This window comes from Schistocerca piceifrons, chromosome 6, assembly GCF_021461385.2.
Source record: "Schistocerca piceifrons isolate TAMUIC-IGC-003096 chromosome 6, iqSchPice1.1, whole genome shotgun sequence".
NCBI lineage: Eukaryota > Metazoa > Arthropoda > Insecta > Orthoptera > Acrididae > Schistocerca > Schistocerca piceifrons.
In genome coordinates, this window is record NC_060143.1 from 331,592,903 (window position 1) to 331,614,891 (window position 21,989).

Here is a 21,989-nt window from a genome sequence, read left to right on the forward strand (position 1 = left end):
TTTTTAGTAATCATTTTATAAGCGTTGTAGAGAAAATAGGATCCAGCTATTCATTAGGAAATACAAGGCAGTCTATGGAAGAGACAATACCTATGCAATTGGATAAAACTGAAATCCAACCCACCTCTCCTACTGAAATTAGGAAAATAATAAATTCACTCAAAAGTAAAAGCTCACATGGAATTGATGGCATTTACAACATAGTACTAAAAGATTGTTCCCAACAAATAAGTAGGATTCTCAGCCAAATACGTAGTAGCTCATCGAAATAGGTCATTTTTCCAGATAGACTGAAATACACTACTAAACCATTGCATAAAAAAGGGGATAGGTCTAATGCTAACAACTACCACACAATCTCACTTCTGACAGCTTAATCCAAAATACTTGAAAAAGTGATGTATTCAAGAATAGCATCACATGTTTGTAAAAACAGTACAGATAGTCTGCAAAAACGAGCAGATTCCTCTAACAGGGGAGGTATCAAGAATGGTGTCCCACAGGGTTCGGTCTTGGGTCCCTTACTGTTCTTAATATACAGGATGATTACAATTGAAGTTAAACTTTCAAAACACAGTAGAAATAACACCACTGGTCAGAATGACATCAAATTGCAACAGAATATTATCAGAGGAGGAGGAAAACATATGGCAGAAGAAAAAAATTGTGTGAAAATTGCTCAATAGATGGCACTTTATATGTCAGAGTATGCAAGTGAAAACACCTGTCATGCGCGTGACCCATTGAAGTTGGTATAAACACACCGGGTGCACAGCTCTTCCTTCTTTCGTGTTTGCGATGTTTGCCATGACTGTCTCAATGCAGGATTGCACTCTGCTTGTAAAGCTATATTATAAGAATGATGACTGTGCACATGTCACTCTGCAGAAGTTCCAGACACTGAAGGGTTTGATAAAAGGCTTTGGTCCAATGACTGCTGTGTGTCTGGAGAAAATGATTCGGAAATTCGAAAAGACAGGTTCTTTTGGTGTGCTACCTGGTAGAGGGAGGAAACAAATTGATTCGACATCAGTGGAAGCAGTGGCCACAGCAATGCAGGAGGAGACAAGTGGTGGTGTGCAAACATGTAGTGCACAGAGAATTGCCCGAACACTGGACATACCCATGAGCATGGTGCATAAAATACTATGAAACATTCTTCTTTGCTATCCATTCAAAATTATTTATGTGCACGCATTGCTTCCTGTTGACATGCCAGTAAGAGAGACCTTTACTTTAGAATTTCTTGCTCACATGGAAGTGGACAAAGATTGGCCGTGGATGATTTCGTGGACAAATGTAGCCCACTTCCATCTGAAAGGATATGTCAATACACAGAATTGTCAAATATGGGCAATGGAAAATCCACACACAAATCAACCAGTACTACTTCATTTTGAAAAGGTCACTGTGTTGTGCTGGTTTATGGCATCACTTATCATAGGGCCATATTTTTTTCAAGAGACAGGTGCTTTCGGTCCTGTTACCTGTACTGTCACTGGTAAGTGCTATGAGTGTCTTTTGCGCAACCACGTCATTCAAGCTTTCCAACAGTGAGGATAGGATCATTTTTGTACAAGATGGCACACATCTGCACATTGCAAATCCAGTTAAGCAGCTGCTGAAGTGCCATTTCGAAAATGCTAGAATTATCAGCTGCCATTTCCCTACAGCCTGGCTGTCCCAATCACCTGATCTTAATCCGTGTGACTTCTGGCTGTGGGGCTATCAGAAAGATGTTGTGTTCAGTGTTCTGACTGCAAACTTAGCTGCATTGAAGGCATGCATTGTGCAACATATTCTGAACGTGACCCACGAAACACTTCGATCAGTTGTGGAACATACTGTTTCTCTATTTCCACTGGTTGCAGAAAACGGTGGACAGCATATTGAACATGTTTTGCGCCTGTCACACGGAAATTAATAATCCTATTTTATTTTGACTGATGCTTTTTATGTGGCTTTTGGTCTCAGGACAATTAAAAACTGATGTGATTGATCCTTTTTATGCGGCTTTTGGCCTCAGGACAATTAAAAACCGATGTGTGTGATGCTTTTTATGTGGTTTTTGGCCTCAGAACAAGTAAAAGCCAATATTTCCCATCTGATGTGATACGACCTTGCCGTGGTGGATGGGCTTACGTAACTAAACAGTATCACACCTGTACACCCATGCACACTGAGTAGTACAGTTTATTTAACGTCAAACGTGCACCTTAGGCATTGTTGTATGATTCATTTGTAGTTGACCACTATTAAATTACGATACATACAGTGCCATCCATTGCTACATTTTGTAACTATTTATTTTTCTTCTGCCATGTGTTTTCTCCCTTCTCCGATAATATTCTGTTGCAATTTGATGTCATTCGGACCAGTGGTGTTATTTTTACAGCAGTTTGAAATTAACTTTAATTATAATCACCCTGTATATTAATGACTTGCCACTCTATATTCATGAAGATGCAAAGCTAGTTCTTTTTGCTGATGATACAAGTATAGTAATCACACCCAACGAACAAGAATCAACTGAGGAAATTGTAAAAAATATCTTTCAGAAAATTATTAAGTGGTTCTCTGCAAATTGACTCTCACTAAATTTTGAGAAATCACGGTTTATAAAATTCTGTACAATAAATGTCATAGCACCATTGATAAATATAGACTATGAACAGAAGTCTGTTGTTAAGGCAGAATATTCAAAATTTCTGGGTGTGTGCATTGAATTGGAAGAAACACATCAATGATCTGCTGAAATGATTAGGTTCAGCTACTTATGCTATTAGGGTTATTGCAAATATTGGTAATAAAGATATCAGTAAATTAGCCTACTGAGCATATTTTCATTCACTGCTTTCATATGGCATCATATTTTGGGGCAATTTGTCATTAAGAGAGAAAGTATTCATTGCACAAAAACGTGTAATCAGAATAATACCTGGAGCCCACCCAAGATCACCTTGCAGACATTTATTTAAGGAACTCCGGATATTCACAGAACCATCACAATACATATATTCACTTACAAAATTTGTTATTAATAACCCATCCCAATTCAAGAATAACAGCAAAGTGCATAGCTACAACATATGGTTGCTTCGTCAGGAAAGAGGGAAGGAGAGGGAAAGACGAAAGGATGTGGGTTTTAAGGGAGAGGGTACAGAGTCATTCCAACATGTGATATGTCTGCTTGTGTCTGTATATGTGTGGATGGATATGTGTGTGTGTGTGTGAGTGTATACCTGTCCTTTTTTCCCCCTAAGGTAAGTCTTTCCACTCCCGGGATTGGAATGACTCCTTACCCTCTCCCTTAAAACCCACATCCTTTCGTCTTTCCCTCTCCTTCCCTCTTTCCTGACAAAGCAACCATTGGTTGCGAAAGCTTGAAATTTTGTATGTGTGTTTGTGTGTTTTTTTATTGTGTCTATCTACCAGCGCTTTCCCGTTTGGTAAGTCATGGAATCTTTGTTTTTAATTTATTTTTCCCATGTGGAATGTTTCTTTCTATTTTATATATATATATAAAAAGCACCTTGTGTAACGAAAACTTTGTTAGAGTGACGCGTTCCACATCATTACAAAATGTCGCATTCATGATCTATGGAACAAGTATTAATGTATGTATGTACAACTGGACTCAAATACTCCATTGCACTGTTTATTTTTAGAGCTACCTGTTCCTCTTTGTTTTTGGCCCCACCTGTCTCTGTCTTCCCTGTATCTCACATAGTTTTTATTTTTTGCCTGATGTAATTATCTTTTTCTCATAACAAAGCTGCTTAAATTTCTGGATTACTTGCTTTATTGTTCCACACTATATCTTTATTCCTTGTGTAATCCATGGCTTATTTTTAGACTTCTGTTTCATTTGAGTTACCTTTAAGGGAAAACAGTTTTCAAAAGATGAAATAATTTTATTAATGAATGCTTTGTATTTTCCATTTGAGTCAGAACTGTAAACATCTGTGCAGTTCATGTCTTTGAACAACAGCCTAAAATTCTGGTGACTGATTTATTACCCTACCATACTCAGATTTAATAGATTTTTATCCTGACAAGTTTCAACATTTAACACAAGATGCTGTATGTCATGAACAGATAGCCCATTTATTATTGATTTTGTAATATCACTTTTTTTTCTTGACATGTCTACAAAGACATTACAATGGGCCATTCCGTGCGAAGTGGTCTAATATCGAGAAATGTTCCCACATGACCCTCATCGATTTTGATTAAATTTTGTATGAACATTCACACTTTCTCAATGAACACTGGTAAAGCTTCAGTTTCAGAAATTCAATACTTGCAGAGATATAGTCACTTGTTTGAAACCATAGCACAGCTTCCAATAGTGCATCCTTGAATTTTCAGCAAATTTTAGATGAGATATCTCTGTAAGTATTTGCATGAAAGAAACAAAATTTTGCCATCTTGTACAACTTTTAGAGCTCCTTAAAGTGAAATATTAAGAAAAGGATTTCTGAACAATTTTCATATAGATAATTTGAAGCAAAGTTGGGCGAAAAAATAGCTGTTTTAAAAAAATGCGAACTTTAGTTTTTTATATCTCCAAAAGTAAATGTGCGATGTACATGAAACTTTGTACACCATAACTCACCAACACAAGGTCTTAGAATATAAAATTTCATTCTCCTATTGCTTTCCATTATTTCAAAAATCTAGGGTAAAGTTGACGATTTTTCAAAAAGTGCTAAAAATTGGTATTTTTAAACAAATTTTTCAAAAAAGTGTTTTCTCCAAGCTCCTCTAAACTATGGTCATTAGAAAGAGCATATTCTAAACTATCTAGAAAAGTGGATTTGGTTTTGCAATGCAAGCATATAAGGCCCTAAAAAGTAGCATCAACAAAGAGGCGCACTGGAAGTTTGAACACATTTTTCTGGCACTCAAATTATACCTGAAACCTTTTATTATGATTAATAAATGTTTATTAGTGCCTTGAATAATTAAAATAAAAAGATCTGGTAAATATGCAATGAGACTGTCAGAAAAACTTGTAAACTATGAGAAGTAGCACTTCTGCTTTTATGGGAAGTGTTCATCTGAGGATCATAAAGAATTCAATGAATAATAGCTTCATATTTTTTGTACTTCTCAAAATTGTAAATATTTACAAGTGGAAAATGACCTAATTTTTGTATTCAATTGTATAAAACATTATTCCAAAAAAGAATCGGTTTGCTTGAACCATGCATCAAGTGATGTAAATTTTCCGATCAATATTGCAGAGATTTTAATACCTAAGTGTTGTAACCTGTGAATTTTTGTCTTAAAGTTATTAGGGAAACATGTGAAATTGGTTGGTTAAACATCTAAGAGTTTTAATTTTGTATTTAATCACACTTAAATATAGCCTACTACCTTGGTAAATACGTAACCACTAGTTTCACAGAGAAAATTCACAGGATTCGCTGTTTATAGAAAATATAACGGCAACAAGTACTTTAACAATCAGATTGTTTCATTATTGTGAGCCTTGTTTGAACAATCAGTATTTCAGTGGTGTGTCTGCAGCATAGTGAGTGGGTTCTCTTGAGTGAGGTTGGCTTGTTAAGTGATTCGTAAGACCATCAAAGTTTGTAATCTAATTTACAAAAAATTGTTTTGATTGTGTCTTTTATAGCATATATCTCTTATTAGATTTTTTCATTGGTATTATACATTGTGTATAATTTCATTCGATAGCAATTTGTCTGAAAATTAAGCAGATTATAATTTGCACTTAGAGGCCAAATACATTATTTAGTTACTGATTAGAGATGGATGCAGAAGGGAACAGCATACCTTCCTGCTCAATTGGGAGAAGGAGATAGTGGAACAAAGTGTCATGTCACTTTCTTTGCCAAAAAAGGTGCTTTAAAATGGTTTGTGGATTTTAGTGATGAGGAAAAAGAGTTGTTGGTCCGACGTTCTGAAGCAAAGCTGAACAATACCTCTCACGTTTGCCTACACCATGAAGCCCTGTTATTGACACAATACGAGACGTTACAAAAAAAATGCTTCAATCCCTTTGGGAAGGTGAATCATAATGTTAAGGCAGGAATTCGCACTCTTGAAACTGAAACAGCTAATAAGGCTTCTGATATGTTGAAGAAGCAGCTTGTTAATAACATAAAGCCAGGTCAGAAAATTTGTCCAGCTTGCAGGACTACCTTAAATAAATACTTCTACGAAGCTTTACCAGCCTCATCATCACATTCTGATGAGGACTTTACACCAAAATAAGAATTAAATAGTAGCTTGTTGTCTATCGGTATTTCACCCCTGAAGAGAATAGTAAGCTACAGAGATAAGCCCCAATATGTGAAGAAGAAAATTCAAAAGGCTCAAAATGTGATTAAAAACAGAATTGTAAATGCAATGGGAGTAAACTGACAAATTGAAGATGCTAGTGAAATTAAGGAATGTGGAAACTGTGCCGACTATGCACATTTGCTGACTGAACTGAAAGCCAAGATGCAGAATGCAATTCGTAAAGAACAGATGCAAATATTAACCTTGGCACCTGTAAGTTGGACAGTCAGGCAAACAGCAGCTCAGTTCGGTGTGTCCGAAAGAATGGTGAAGAATGCTCAGAAGCTTAAGGCAGAGAAGGGCATTTTGGCACTTCCCGAAAATAGGCAAAGCAGGAAACTACCAGCAGAAGTTGTTAGTAGAGTGCGAAATTTTTTTGAAGATGATGAGTATAGTAGGGTGTGCCCTGGAAAAAAAGATAGTATTTCAGTTACACTTTTAGATAGAAAGACATACATGCAGAAAAGATTGTTACTTTGCAATTTACGGGAAATGTATGTTATCTATAAGAATATTAATGGTCCAGAAATAGGGTTCTCAAAGTTTTGTGAACTTAGACCCAAATGGTGTGTAACAGTAGGATCAGCCTGAATGCATGCAGTTTGCGTCTGTACAATTCACCAAAATGTTAAGCTTATGCTTAGCGGAGCTGGTATATGTGAAAATTATAAGGAGATTCTCAGCAAGGCAGTTTGCAGTTTGAATTCTAAACAGTGCATGCTACATCGCTGTGAAAGGTGTCCTGGGCCCAAAGCTATAGCATCTGGAATTGCTAGCTATTTCCTAGATCATGAGCCACAGGAAGTTATTGTGTTTAAGCAATGGATACATACTGATCGGGCCACACTATACACGAAGCAAATGGTAGTGGATGAATTAATTGAAGATGTAAAAAATAAAATATGGAGTCTGTCATGCCATCATTACATTGCCAAGCGTCAAAGCTTCCATCTTAAAGGCCTTAAATGTCATCTGAAAGACGAAGAGCTTGTTGCCCTAATGGATTTTGCAGAAAATTATTCCTTTATCACTCAGGATGCTGTGCAAGGCTTCCACTGGGACAATGGTCAAGCAACAATTCATCCATTTGTTATCTACTTTCATCAAAATGAGAACGTAGAATCTATAAGATTTTGCATTATCAGTTATTGTTTGTGGCGTGACACTATTACAGTTCACATTTTTATCAAGGAGCTCATCAAATATATAAAACCACGGTTTGCACAGATATCCCACATTCATTATTTCAGTGATGGTTCCAGTGCTTAATATAAAAATTTCAGGAATTTCCTAAATTTGTGCTATCATAAGAGTGATTTTGGAATGATGGCCGAATGGAATTTTTTTGCTACTAGTCACGGGAAATCACCTTGTGATGGGATTGGAGGTACAACAAAGTGGTTAGCGGCAAGAGCAAGCTTGCAACGGCCACTTAATGGACAAGTTCTTACTCCCCTAGATCTGTTTCACTTCTGCTGTGAAAAGATTAATGGAATTAAATTTGTTTTCGTCAGTAAAGATGAAACTAAAAAAAATATTGTGTCACAAGAAGAGAGGTTTAAAATTGAACAAACTGTAGCAGGCACTAGAGAAAATCATCACTTTTTACCTATTGATGAAACAACAATTCAGGTCAGCAGAGTTTCAAATGACTGTTCATCTTTTCTAGCTAAAATGGGTCACAGTAATAAAGGAGGCATATTAATGTCTGCTCTCCAACCAGGACAAAATGTTGCATGCATCTATGAAAATGTGTGGTGGATTGGGAATATCTGTGAGACCTCCACAGAGCAAAGGGATGCATTAATAAACTTTATACACCCACATGGTCCAGCAAATTCATTTTATTGGCCACCAAGAAGTGACAAGTGCTGGGTTCTGGAACACCACATTATTGCAGTTATTCCAGCTCCATCAGTAAATTCGTCTTGCCGGCAATACACCATTCCTCTTGATACTCATCAGAAAATTAATGTAGCATATCAAAAATTGAAATAGGTTAGAGGAAACAATATAAGGAACCCAAGAGTGCCTTCTAATTTTACACAGGGCACTTAAATAATTTTACTATAGGCTTGGGAACCTGTGTAAAGAAACAGGCTTGGGATCCTGTGGTAAAGAAACCCACCCGTGGCTGTTGTTGCTAAGCTATCGGGGGTGGCCCCTATGGCAATGGGAATGCTGGTTTTCTCAGGTGAAATGAAACTAGCAGTGGTTAAGCCACCATGGACCATAGCAACTCATTTATACACTTCTTTTCCATGAGTAAGCTGGTGTTGTTCATTAAACAGGCAACTAATAATTAGATCATTATGCAAATAAATTTTACGATTTACATTCATTCTTAATAATAATTTTGTGTGTGTGTGTGTGTGTGTGTGTGTGTGTGTGTGTGTGTGTGTGTGTGTGAGAGAGAGAGAGAGAGAGAGAGAGAGAGAGATAGTGGGGGGGGGGGGAGGTGAAAATTAAGAAATAACATTGTTTCTATTTTTATTCTTTTGCTATTCGGACTTAAGCTAGGTCCTATTCATCAGGACTTCTTATTTCACTTATCCCAGACATTAATAAACATGTATAAGGCAAAATAAAAGATTTAGGGTATAATTTGAGTGCCAGAAAAATGTGTTCAAACTTCCAGTGCGCCTCTTTGATGATGCTACTTTTTAGGGCCTTATATGCTTGCATTGCAAAACCAAATCCACTTTTCTAGATAGGTTAGAATATGCTCTTTCTAATGATCATAGTTTAGAAGAGTTTGGAGAAAACACTTTTTTGAAAAATTTGATTAAAAATAACAATTTTTAGCACTTTTTGAAAAATCGTCAACTTTACCCTAGATTTGTGAAATAATGGAAAGCAAGAGGAGAATGAAATTTTATATTCTAAGACCTTGTGTTGGTGAGTTACGGCGTGCAAAGTTTCATGTACATCCCACATTTACTTTTGGAGATATAAAAAACTAAAGTTCGCATTTTTTTAAAACAGCTATTTTTTCGCCCAACTTTGCTTCAAATTATCTATATGAAAATTGTTCAGAAATCCTTTTCTTAATATTTTACTTTAAAGACCTCTAAAAGTTGTATAAGATGGCCAAGTTTTGTTTCTTTCATGCAAATACTTACAGAGATGTCTCATCTCAAAGTTGCTGAAAATTCAAGGACGCACTATAGAAAGCTGTGCTATGGTCTTAAACAAGTGATTGTATCTCCGAAAGTATTGAATTTCTGAAACTGAAACTTTACCAGTGTTCATTGAGAACATGTGTGAATGTTCATACAAAATTTTATCAATATCCATGAGGGTCATGTGGGAGCCTCTAGACCACATGGCATGGAATGACCCCAATAGCAGTCTCAAAGCATTTACATACCCTAGTTGCAAAGTTGGCAGTAGGAATTAAATTGAATGATAGTGTTACTAATAGCAATAATTGTTCACTGACAGAACTTTTCAATAAATCTAAATTAAAATCAGCAGCAACCATGATTTTTTATTTTATCCTGTGAAATGGGATAACAAAGCTTCCAGATTTTTTATGATGAGATTTAAGTTTCCTGGTCGTGCATTCCTTCATCTATCTTGGTCAACCATCTGCAGCACAGAAAGTTGTAAAGATGAGATAAGAAGATGGATCACACTAGGGTGAGTGGCTATGAAGCAGCTCACCAAGGTCTGGCAGAGCAGAGCAAGAACAAATAGCACAAATATCCAGCTAGTTGAAACACTTGTGTTTTCTCTCTTCTTCTATGGTTGCGAAACACGGACACTTAAGGCCAGAGACAAACAGCGTATTGATGCGTTTAAGCTTTGGTGCTGGCATATGATGCTACGCATAAAATGGACCAAAAGAAGAAAAAATGTGTCCATTATTGAACAACTCAGTATCTCCAGATGCCTTTCTATTCGAGTCACCAAACAAGTTCTCCAGTTCTTTGGCCATATTGTGAGAAGAGATGGAGAACATCTAGAGAAAATAATCTTGCAAGGAAAAATCGAGGGCACGAGGCCAAGAGGAAGAGCAGCGAGCAGATGGATAGATCAAATCAAGAAGATCTCCAGTCTACCACTAAGAGAAGCTGGCAACCGTCCGGGATGGAGATGCTTGGTTCGTGGGGTCACAACGCTCAGCAACGAGCACAATTACTTATGATGATGATTATGAAAGTTTCCTGAAAGCACTCCGTACATACCTACTATTATAAAGGACTTATTATGAAATACTACTTCTGTTGTACAACCTTCAACTGCTGCTCTGAGCAAAATTTATTAATATCAATACTCTTTGAAGTCAAAACAGTTTCTGACAAATGTGGTAAATCCTCCTTTCTCCATATTTTTACTGTTGCGCCATATATTACAGTTGAGACACTATTCTAGAATACACCACTTTCTCAAAAGTTTTGGAAAATGATATCAGCAGTGAAACAGGTTGATAGTTACTGACATCTCTCTCATCACCTTTCTTAAAGAGGGATTTAACAATGGCATATTTCAATCTCTCTGGGAAAAAGTCTTGAGCTAATGATGCATTACATGTTTTGGGTAAGACTGGGCTTATTATATGGGAATAAATCTTTGGTACCCTACTGGAAAGATCATCAAAACAAGATGAGCTTTCATTTTTGGGAGACTGTATAATTTTATTAATTTCAGAAAGAGAAACTGGTGATACATTCATATGACTGAATGTTATGAGAGTTACGTTTTCAACATACTGCTGTGATTTTTCTCTTGAACTGTTTGTCCCTAAGCTCTCTACTGTATTTAAGAAGGATTATGAAATATATTTGCTACCTGTGGCTCATCATTTATAGCCTTTTCATTTAGTTCAGTGATAATGATATTTTATTCTGTGGCTGTTTGTCCTGTCTCTCGTTTCACTACATCCGATATGGCCTTTAGACTGTTGTCAGAATTACTAAAAAGAACAGACATTCAATATTTAGCTTACTGGAATATTAAACATCTGCTTTGTAGTACACGGTAAGTAAATAGGTAGGGTGAGCTTTACCCGTCTGGAGAGAGGGAAAAGTCACAAAAAAAAAAAAAACCTTAAATTAGGAAAGGCTACGGGCGCGGGAAAGAAATCAGCAAGCTACATACCACTGTAAACCCATGTCAACTGACAATTAATACATCTCGTGTCACATTGTTCCCACAAGTGATTTCTATTCTATGAGCATCATCTATCATCTTTTGCGCAAGTGAAAAACCATCTACGCCGCGAGCCTCTTTTTTTCTACGGATTTCTATAATTACTGATGTGCGGTATATAAATATCTATATGCGTTTGTTCTAAATAATTCCTTTGTGTTATTCTAAACGGTCTGCCATTTCTTCCCAAAAGGTGCTCGCGTATTCTGTAATGAAAAGCGTATACTCATTTCTCATCGACAATTTGTGTACAAACCCTAAATTTTCTGTGTCTGGTAATAAGACGTCATGCATAGTATTTCGTGTGACTCTATTAAGATGGACAGTATATAAACATTGCCCTTCTCTGCTGATCCACTTAGTATAAATAACACAAAGGGCCTGGAGACGAAATATTTTCATTACCCTTTGCAGAGACGTACAACAAACCCTATAGTGTTCTGATGTGTGTATGTTTTAAATCCAACGCCAGAGCAGAATCACATTTTTCCGTACAGATGTCTCTGTAGACTACGGCCATAGTCAAAGTTAGGTTAGCTACACAGTTTCCGATAACTAGAGACAGTCGCTATGTTACCAAAAGTTTGAAAGATGCAAGCTAAATCTATGAGACTTTATTCTGACACGTAGGTAATTGTACATGTGAGCAGTTGACGATGGTATCAGACAGTGACAACTTCATCAGTTCCAACAACCGCGTCTCTGACTGTGTGTGTCTGAGACTACAGCAGGTGCCTCTTGTGACGTCATGTGTACACTCATTGCGTTAGTTGCCGACGGTGATTGAATCAGTAATGTGAAGTAAATTTCGTGTGTTTGTAATTTTATTTTACTTTAAATACAAGATAGTGAGAATGCGCTTTTCGTCCTGTGTGTTTGTGAAGTGAAGCTTAAATGTTATCGAAATGTCAAGGAGTTCCAAGACACAACATAAAGTTGACAGCGGTACTGTCGAGGTGAAAAGTAAGGTGAGTAGCCTTTAGGGATGTAATTCATAAACTTTCTCACTTTGTGTCACCATCAGCTTCGAGTTATGTCTAGAGGTACATAATTATTTTATGGCACCTTTCTCGAAGGCAGCTCTCTAATGTTCAAGACAAGAATCGAATTTGTCAAGCATTTAGTATAACATAACCTGTCATTTTATAATGTTATCATTACATTGGATAGTCGATGACAGCTATGTTGCAATAGAGACGTCATGTAAAGCATGTTTGAATCTAAAAGTGATACAGACGTGTATTTAAGTGCTCATAAACGCACTGTTAGCAGAATCAGTCGTCTCATTAAGATTTTTTGTTTGAAATATGGTGAGCTGCGAGTAGTATTTAAATTCTAGAGTAAGACTGTACTCCGCACAAGACCACTGAAGTTTACAAAATAACACTTTAGTACCACAAATATTTTCCAAATGGGAGGCAAGGTTTCTTCTTTCATGTTATTGCAAATGACTGCTGATTACCACAGCCAATCGTATTTTATAAACACGTTATGTCTCGTTGAACTACTCATTTCTTAGTAAAGTATGGCTGTCTCTTACATGTCCCTGGAGGGTATCTTTTGCCTTTTACAGACCTAGTTATGAATTACATCTGTATGCTCCAGTCTAACAGCCTTCTCTCTAGCCATCAGATTTAGTACATTTTCCTTCAATATACACAAAGAAATTTTTCATTAGTTTGTGTTGAATATATTCCTCATTTCATAAGATAAAAATACCTGGCCAAAGTAACATGATATGAAACACTGCCAGCCAATGATTTGTTATTTTACAAGTTGCCCATCATTTCATTATCATATTTACTTTGTAATGTTTTTATCAAAGTGTTGTTAGCTTCATGACTGCAACTGTTAATAAATATTCCACCAAAGCCACATACAGGTACTTGTAGATATTTTACTGTTTATGATGTCACCAGTCTTCTTTTATTATTTCTGTAGTGACAGAGGTCTTCCAAATGGAATTTATACTACCAGTTGGATCAAATTCAAAAGTGTTGTCTTGTAGAATATTTGATATCAATAACTATTACATATCCATTTTTGTCTTGGAGATGACAGTTTGCATTCATCCAAATTACAAATTCTGTTTTTAGATTTATTGTAATGTCGATTTAGAGTAACAAACATTAAAAAACATTTAAAAAATTGGCACATAAGAGCACTGAATTTGCAGAAATGTTTTGTGGCCCATATTGTATTCATTCTCAATACTGTAGTCTGCATTCTGTCACACAAGGTGGGTGTACAGATTGTTGAATACTGTAGTTATTGCAGTATCAGTTGTTCCTTACTGTCTTTATTTCTGTGATGCATACCTCATAAATGGCTTTTAAACTTTTGCAGCTTGTCACAGTTAAATCTCACTGCTGTGTATGCATTGACTTCTTCCACATCCTTGAATGTTCTCCTATAGTTATGGGATATACTGAAAACATTAAATGAGCTGAATAGTTGACGTATCTGCATATCAGATGCAGTTGGGGTGTCAATGAAGTTTAGACTGATTCATTTGTATTGAGACTGTTCATAACGATAAGCTGTCAAGCATCTCCTTAAAGCAATATCACGGGGGGAAAAAGCAGAATATCTGCTTTCATGTACTATCCATGCTGACATTTCAACGAAGATAATTGACAGGAAAAAAACACACTGTCACTTTATTGTGTTATTTTGGTAACTTATCTTCAGTGAAGCAGGTCACAATATGATGGTTAAATGATTTATATAATATAGGTTCAGCGGCGAGGAGAACTGCCATTCTATAATTTTCCAGTATCTGGCCAAAAACTCTACTATGATTGATGTCTGACAGATTGTAAGTGATTTTCAAAATCCAATATCATTTGCTTATTAAAACTTCCTACACGAGTCGGCTTGATCACACTGAAGACCTGTACCTGTGAAACTCCATATACGTACAATGAGCAGAACTAGGAGAATCAAGTTTTGTATGCGTTTTCCAGAAATACTCTATACATAAAAAAAAAGAAAAATCTGGAGCACAAAAGCAGCTGACCCATTTTTCTACAACCTCTTGCACTTCTCCTCCATCCCCACTCCCTCATCCTTCCAGAAATACTATATACCTCTACTGGTTTTTAATTCATGGTTGTGTACCCACAATCCTCTCTCTCTCTCTCTCTCTCTCTCTCTCTATATATATATATATATATATATATATATATATATATATATAATGGAAGGAAACATTCCACGTGGGAAAAATTATATATAAATACAAAGATGAGGTGACTTACCGAACAAAAACGCTGGCAGGTCGATAGACACACAAACAAACACAAACATACACACAAAATTCAAGCTTTCGCAACAAATTGTTGCCTCATCAGGAAAGAGGGAAGGAGAGGGGAAGACGAAAGGAAGTGGGTTTTAAAGGAGAGGGTAAGGAGTCATTCCAATCCCGGGAGCGGAAAGACTTACCTTTTTTTCCCCCTAAGGTAAGTCTTTCCGCTCCCGGGATTGGAATGACTCCTTACCCTCTCCTTTAAAACCCACTTCCTTTCGTCTTCCCCTCTCCTTCCCTCTTTCCTGATGAGGCAACAATTTGTTGCGAAAGCTTGAATTTTGTGTGTATGTTTGTGTTTGTTTGTGTGTCTATCGACCTGCCAGCGTTTTTGTTCGGTAAGTCACCTCATCTTTGTATTTATATATAATATATATATATATATATATATATATATATTCTTATGGAAAATTGAGTTGCTATTTGTCTCACTTACTTCCTGGTTCGGGCAGCCCTAAACTGTGTAAATCTAATGCCCAATAGCAACCAAGAAATTGTGTTCTTGAATCCGATTAATCCATTTGGCAGTATTTATTGACAATCTCTACCAGCTTCACAATAAATCCTGTTGTAGAACATAGTATGTTTACAGGGTTGCAACAACTGTTTAGCCTTCGCAGGCACCTTTGGAAAACCAAAATTGGCACACTGCTAAATAGCAAATCAGCTATTCTGTGAAAACTTCCAACATTATTTCTTCATGGTCTTTGGTGTATAGCTTGCCAATGATGACTGACTGTACATTCTATAGGTACACTTTCTGCTTGGTCATAATGTATGCTGCATAAAGGGATGGGACGTGCAGGGCGGGGTACGTAGTAACAGGTCGGAACATATTGTTCTAAATATTGGAACTTCCCAGTATTGTGTTCTGGAGGAGGAGTAAATGAAGTATAAGACACCATTAGATGTTGGAAATATTGAATCATAATTGTGAAAGGAAACTCAGTCCAGGTGCTGTAGTGTAGTGTCTTGAAAGCAATTGAGTAAGACATGACTTACTACAGCTAGGTGACAAGGACAAAAGGAGAAAGGTAGCAGAAGCCTTAACCATGACATGGAGTGGTCCTTTGGGCCTAATCACAAAGTAAGTAGTAAAAATAAACAATGGAAGATCTTGGTTGAAATGTCAACAAACGATAGATTACTACATACCGTAAAGATAAAAAAGACTGTTACTGTCTGCAACTAAAAGTTCCATCTTTATGGTGAGCAGCAGTCTATCCTTTCCATAATAAAGTAAATAGTAGGAAAGAAATATTGTAATGTTTTCTAAGATAGATGTTTTTATTGGAGTAGATGGAGAATTTAGCTGTTAAAGGCTGAATGCAGTGAATACCAAAACCATTAGGATATATAGATCTCCAGGTGGAGATGTAAATAAATTTTCTGAAAGATTTCAGCTATGTATGAGGAAAACACTACAGTCTAAAACAACAGAAATGGCAAACACTAATGAACGGACATCAGATAAATCACTCTGCTTCTGCATTACAACAATGACTGCACTGTTTTCTGCATCTCCGTGGCATGCTTTATATACCCTTCACTGTTAGTAATGCCACCTGCTGTCTGTGATTAGTTACTGCACGCTGATGTCGAACATCGGTGGTGGTCTACATTAATGTGACAGCAATGTGTATAAAAAAGCTGTGTCAGGGTTCTTTAAGTTCAGAAATATGGACACTGTTGGTTCACAAATTATGTAATTAAATAAAAAAATTATCTATCAACCTCTTTCTTTCATTTTTAATACATGTTTAGACTCTGCAGAGTTTTCCCAGATGCACTCAAAGCTGCTAAAATTATAACAAGTAGATAAGAATCTGCCCTATTGTCCCAGTTTTCTCTAAAGTATTCTTCTTCTTCTTCAGTAGCTCTACAGCCCTTGGTGTGCCTTGGCTTCATCAACAATCTTCGTCCACACTTCTCGGTTATCTCCTGCTCTTTTCCAACCCCGGACTCCCATATTGCTGATATCCATTATTACCTCATCGATCCATCTTCTTCTAGGTCTCCCTTTTCGCCTAACTGAATGGATCATACCTTTCATCATTTTCTTTGGAATTCTACCCTCTGCCATTCTCTCCAAGTGTCCTAGCCATCGTATTCGCTGTGATTTCACAGATTTTACTATGTCCCTGCCTTGTATTAACTCTTGTAATTCGGCATTGTAGCGTATTCTCCAGCCTTCTTCCTCCCTTATTGGCCCATAGATTTTGCGTAGTATTTTCCGCTCAATGCTTTTTAGAGCATTTTTATCATGTTCTGTCAATGTCCATACCTCTGAGCCGTATGTGATAACTGGGCGGGCTAGGGAATTATATATTAGAAATTGAGTTTTTCTTGTAACAAGGCTACTTTTGAAAAGCTGCATATTTGCAAAGTAAGCTCTGTTTCCTGCTTGTATGCTTTCCCTTATAGCCTTTCCTATACTGTTATCATTTGTTATTAGGGCTCCCAAGTAGTTAAAAGAGGACACTCCATTGAAGCATTTCCCTTTGATGTTTAGGTTTTTAGGGGTTCTTCTGGCCTCAGATTGTGACATTACCATATATTTTCTTTTGTTTTCATTTACTATGAGGCCAATTTTTAAGGCTTCTGTTTCCATTGCCCGGTATGTTTCTAGGAGTGTATTGGTATTTGTTCCTACTATAGCAATGTCATCAGCGTATGCACATATCTGGCCAGTTTTCATAAATATGGTGCCTCTTTTGTTGATTTTATTTACTGCACTATGCAGGGCTATGTTGAATAGGACAGTGGAGAGACTATCCCCTTGCTTCACACCTTTATTAAAGTCAAAGCTTTCACTTGTTCTGCTAAGGACCTTTACTTTCGCTCTTGTCTCTGTCATTGTCATTCTGATTAGTCTTATTAATTTAGCGCATATACCAACTTCTTTCAGTACTCTGTATAGTTCTTGCTGATTTATGAAAGCTTGTTTGAAATTGATGAATAAGAAATGCAGATCTATATCATATTCATAGAACTTTTCCATCATTTGCCTTATCACAAATATTTGATCAGTTGTCCCTCTGCCTGGTCGAAAGCCACACTGATATTCCCCTAGTATGCCTTCTGCACACTTCCGTATCCTTTCGTTTGATATACTTGTGAAGATCTTATAAGCTGTACTTAGGAGTGTTACACCTCTATAGTTTTCACATGCTGTTCTATCCCCTTTCTTATAAATGGGGACTATTATTCCAATTTTCCAATTATCTGGCATAGTTTCTGTTTCCCATATATCTGATATTAATGTGTGCAGTTCCTTTATTACAGCCTCACCACCAGTTTTTATTAATTCAGCAATCATGCTGTCATCCCCAGGGGCTCGATTGTTTTTTGACTTGTGCACAGCCTGGGAGACCTCTTGTAGTGTTGGCTTTCTTGCCTCATTGGTGTCATTGTCTACTTCCGGCTCCACTCTTCCCTCCTGTGCAGCTCTCTCTTCATCTTCTAGGCTGGTGCTTAGTGTATCTTTGAAATACTCTGCCCATCTTCCCACTATCTCTTCTTCCTCCCTTATCATTTTCCCATCGTTACTGGAACAGGCCATTGTTTTTGGTTGGAATCTATTCTTCATTTTGCCTATGGCATGATAGAACTTTCTTACTTCACTCTGTTCCTTTAGTTCTTCTAATTCTTGAAATTTCTTCTTATCCCACTCTTTTCTTTCTCTTGCACAGTCTGTTAGCTCTTCTCCTTAATTCTCTATATTGTTCCACATTACTTCTGGTTTCTCTCTGTAGCACTTTTGTTGTTGCCCTGTTCTTTTCCTCTATTGCTGACCTGCAATCTTCATCAAACCACTCCTGGGTTCTTCTGTTCCTTCTTATGCCTATTATTTCCTCTGCAGCATCCTTAATGGCTTTTTCAAACCTGTTCCACCTTTCATCTACTCCTACTGTGGTCTCTTCATTGCTCAACTTTCTGCTTAGTGTTACTTGGTATTTTTTTACTTTATCAGGGATTTTCAGTTTGTCTGTATTCCATTTAATCATCTTTCCCATTCTGTTGCCATTTGTTAGTGACAGTTTCTCTCTCAAGACTGATTTTATCAAAAAGTGGTCTGAATCACAGTTTGGTCCACTGTTAGTAATGCCACCTGCTGTCTGTGAGTAGTTACTGTACGCTGATGTCGAACATTGGTGGTGGTCTACATTGATGTGACAGCAATGTGTATAAAAAAGCTGTGTCAGGGTTCTTTAAGTTCAGAAATATGGACACTGTTGGTTCACAAATTATGCAATTAAATAAAAAAATTATCTATCGACCTCTTTCTTTCATTTTTAATACATGTTTAGACTCTGCAGAGTTTTTCCAGATGCACTCAAAGCTGCTAAAATTATAACAAGTAGATAAGAATCTGCCCTAAAACTACTGACCTGTTTCTATTGTCCCACTTTTCTCTAAAGTAATAGAGTCTCTATTGTACAACCAGCTAAATAACTATTTCAAAAAGCATGCTCTCTCTACTTCAACAAACTGTTTGGAATCCAACGTGGTAAAATACTACTAATGCTGTCACTGAAGTTGTTGACCATGTGTTAACTGCATTTGGAAATAAGGATCTAATACATGCTGCACTTTGTGATCTCAGCAAAGCCTTTGACTGTACACCCTTTAACACCCATGTTGCCAAACTGGAATTCAGTGGCATACACAACCCATCTTTAGCTGTAATGAAGTTCTATTTAAGCAACAGGAGACAGTTTGTCTCAGTTAAAAACGAGTGCTCTTTGTTGAAAGAAATTTGGACTAGAGTGCTGCTGGATTCAGATCTTGCTACCATTTCTCTTCATCATTGTACTTTAGGCTTTCACTCTGACTGAAAATGAACTGGGAGAAACATAGCATGTCTGCAAGAGAATAGCAAATATGTGCCATCTCATGTGGAAACAGATGGATGCAGTTACTAATGAGTGCCTGCACACACTTTTTATGACATATTGATATGGGAGTATACTTATTGCATCAGTTAAATTCTGAAAATTCAAAACAAAACAAAAATCAGAATATGGGCAGAATGTGGGAAACTGCTGCAATTAGTAACCCGAGAATTGGCAAGGGAACCATACCTAAACAGGTAATATTACGGCCAATGCTGACCTTCCTTTTAATTCCTATTGATGTATCTCTCGGGTTCTTCAGCCGACCCTGGTTTGATGATTTTTCTGATGTTTTTCCAGTACAAGTGGCTGAAATTGTGAAAGATATACCCTCTATTGTTGGTGGTGGAATGGAGTCGAGCTCATGGCCGCAGGATGTATTTGCATGCCAACATCTAAGGGCTTTTCCATGGTCATTTCTGGTGCGGTTTTCCTCTTGCTACGTGCAACAATACGTCGCTGCAGCATGTGAATCAATTATATGTTCACGTTGTGGCTTTTTTCTTTGTTGGTGAAGCTGTTCACATGTTTGTATATTTCTACAGCTTCTCTGAACAAGCAGCTGACAGCTCTTCTCTACAGCCAGAACTTCCATGCTAGCGAATTTTACTATGTGCCCGGCCTCACACAGCGCATTCTCTGACACGGCCGATTTCTACACCTGCCCCAACCTGCAATGTCGCTTATGTTCTGTGGTCCTGGTGTTGACTGATCATTCAGTAATTCCAGTATACATTTTTCTGCATGTATATGGGTTGTGGTATATTCCCAATATTGCAAATGGGCCCCTTTTACTCCTTTGCTGATATGGGACACTCACTGATCTCCTTTGTTAGTTTATAAATAGTCTGTATGCTGTGTTTGCACAATATACGGCTGATTCTGTCCATCACTGGAAGTGTGTGGCAGAAAGGCTGTACCTGACACTTCCTTTTTTGATGTGTCACTTTGCCAAGTTTTTGACTCTGTTACACTTCTTTGTATAACTGGTGGAGTACTCATTGTTCCTCAGAACACTTTCCAGGTGTTGCATCTCATATCTGAGGTGCCGCAGCTTACATACTCGTCTTGCGAGCGAGACAAATATGTGAGCCACGGCACTTAAGATGAGAGATGCGACACTTGGAATGATGGACAGAATCAGCCGTATATTGTGGAAACATGGTGTACGGACTATTTATAAACTAACAAAGATCATAAAGTCCCTCAGATCGGCAACAGAGAAAAGGGGCCCCACTTGCAATGTCAGGAATAAACTGCATACTATGCGTGTGCAGAGAAGTTTATGTTGGAATGACTGGATGATCAATTAACACCAGGATCACAGAACATGAGTGGCGTTGTAGCTTGTGGCAGGTGGAGAAATCCATTGTATCAGAACACGAGCACTGTGTGAGGCTGACCACATAATAAAATTTGCTAACCCGGAAGTTCTCGCTGTAGACAAGCTGTCACAACCATTCGTTCAGAGAAACTATAAAAATACAAAGACATGAGAATAGCTTCAACTAAAAAGAAGAAAGCCTCAAGGTGAACCAATCCTGGATTCCCGTACTGCAGCCCCATTGCAGGTAACAAGAGGAGAACTGCACCGGAGATGACCACGGAAAAGCTCTTGGATGTTGGTGCACCAGGTACATATAATCTGTGGCCACAAGCTCAACTCCAGTCCACTACCAGCAATGGAGTGCGAATCTTTGACAATGCCACCCACTCATGCTGGGGAAATGTCACAAAAATCATCAGACAGACATCGGCAAAAGAACCCAAGACAGAAATCAACATGCAGTTTGTCAGTTCTCCTCTCCTCCCCCACTCCCACCTCTTACATTTCACTCTAATACCAAATTCATGCTGCAGAACATGTCCTGTCAATTAGTCCTTTCTTTTAGTTAAAGTTGTGCCATACTTTTTTCCCCGATTTTATTCAATGGCTCCTCACTAATTATGTAACCTCCAGCATCATCATCCTGTAGCACTATATTTCAAAAGTTTCTTATTGTCTTCTTGTCCTAACTGTATACCAATAGAAAAGATACATGAAAGTATTTTATGTTAACGAATATCTATTTTTCATAAATTCCTCTCTTCTTATTAACAATCTGGATTTAATAACCTAAATTTAATAATCTAATTCTCTCAACCTCGTGTTATTTAGTTTTGCTGATGTTCATTGTATAGCATATTTTCAAGATTATATCCATTCCATTCAATTGACCTCCCAAGTCCTTCACTATCTCTGAAAGAATTGCAATGTCGCAGGCAATCTGCCATGTTTTAATTTCTTCTCCCTGTGCTTTGATTCTCTTTCCAAATTC

The 21,989-nt window shown here is 37.3% G+C and overlaps 1 protein-coding gene across 1 annotated transcript in view; it reads left to right on the forward strand.

Annotated features, from left to right (window-relative positions):
• Nucleotides 1–12,015: 12,015 nt before the first annotated feature.
• Nucleotides 12,016–21,989, forward strand: part of LOC124802733 (partitioning defective protein 6) — a 138,926-nt gene continuing 128,952 nt past the window's right edge. Inside the window, exon 1 of the mRNA XM_047263705.1 lies at nt 12,016–12,437. Within this exon, the coding sequence (XP_047119661.1) occupies nt 12,375–12,437 (63 nt within the window). The 5' untranslated portion in view covers nt 12,016–12,374. The remainder of the gene's footprint in view (nt 12,438–21,989) is intronic.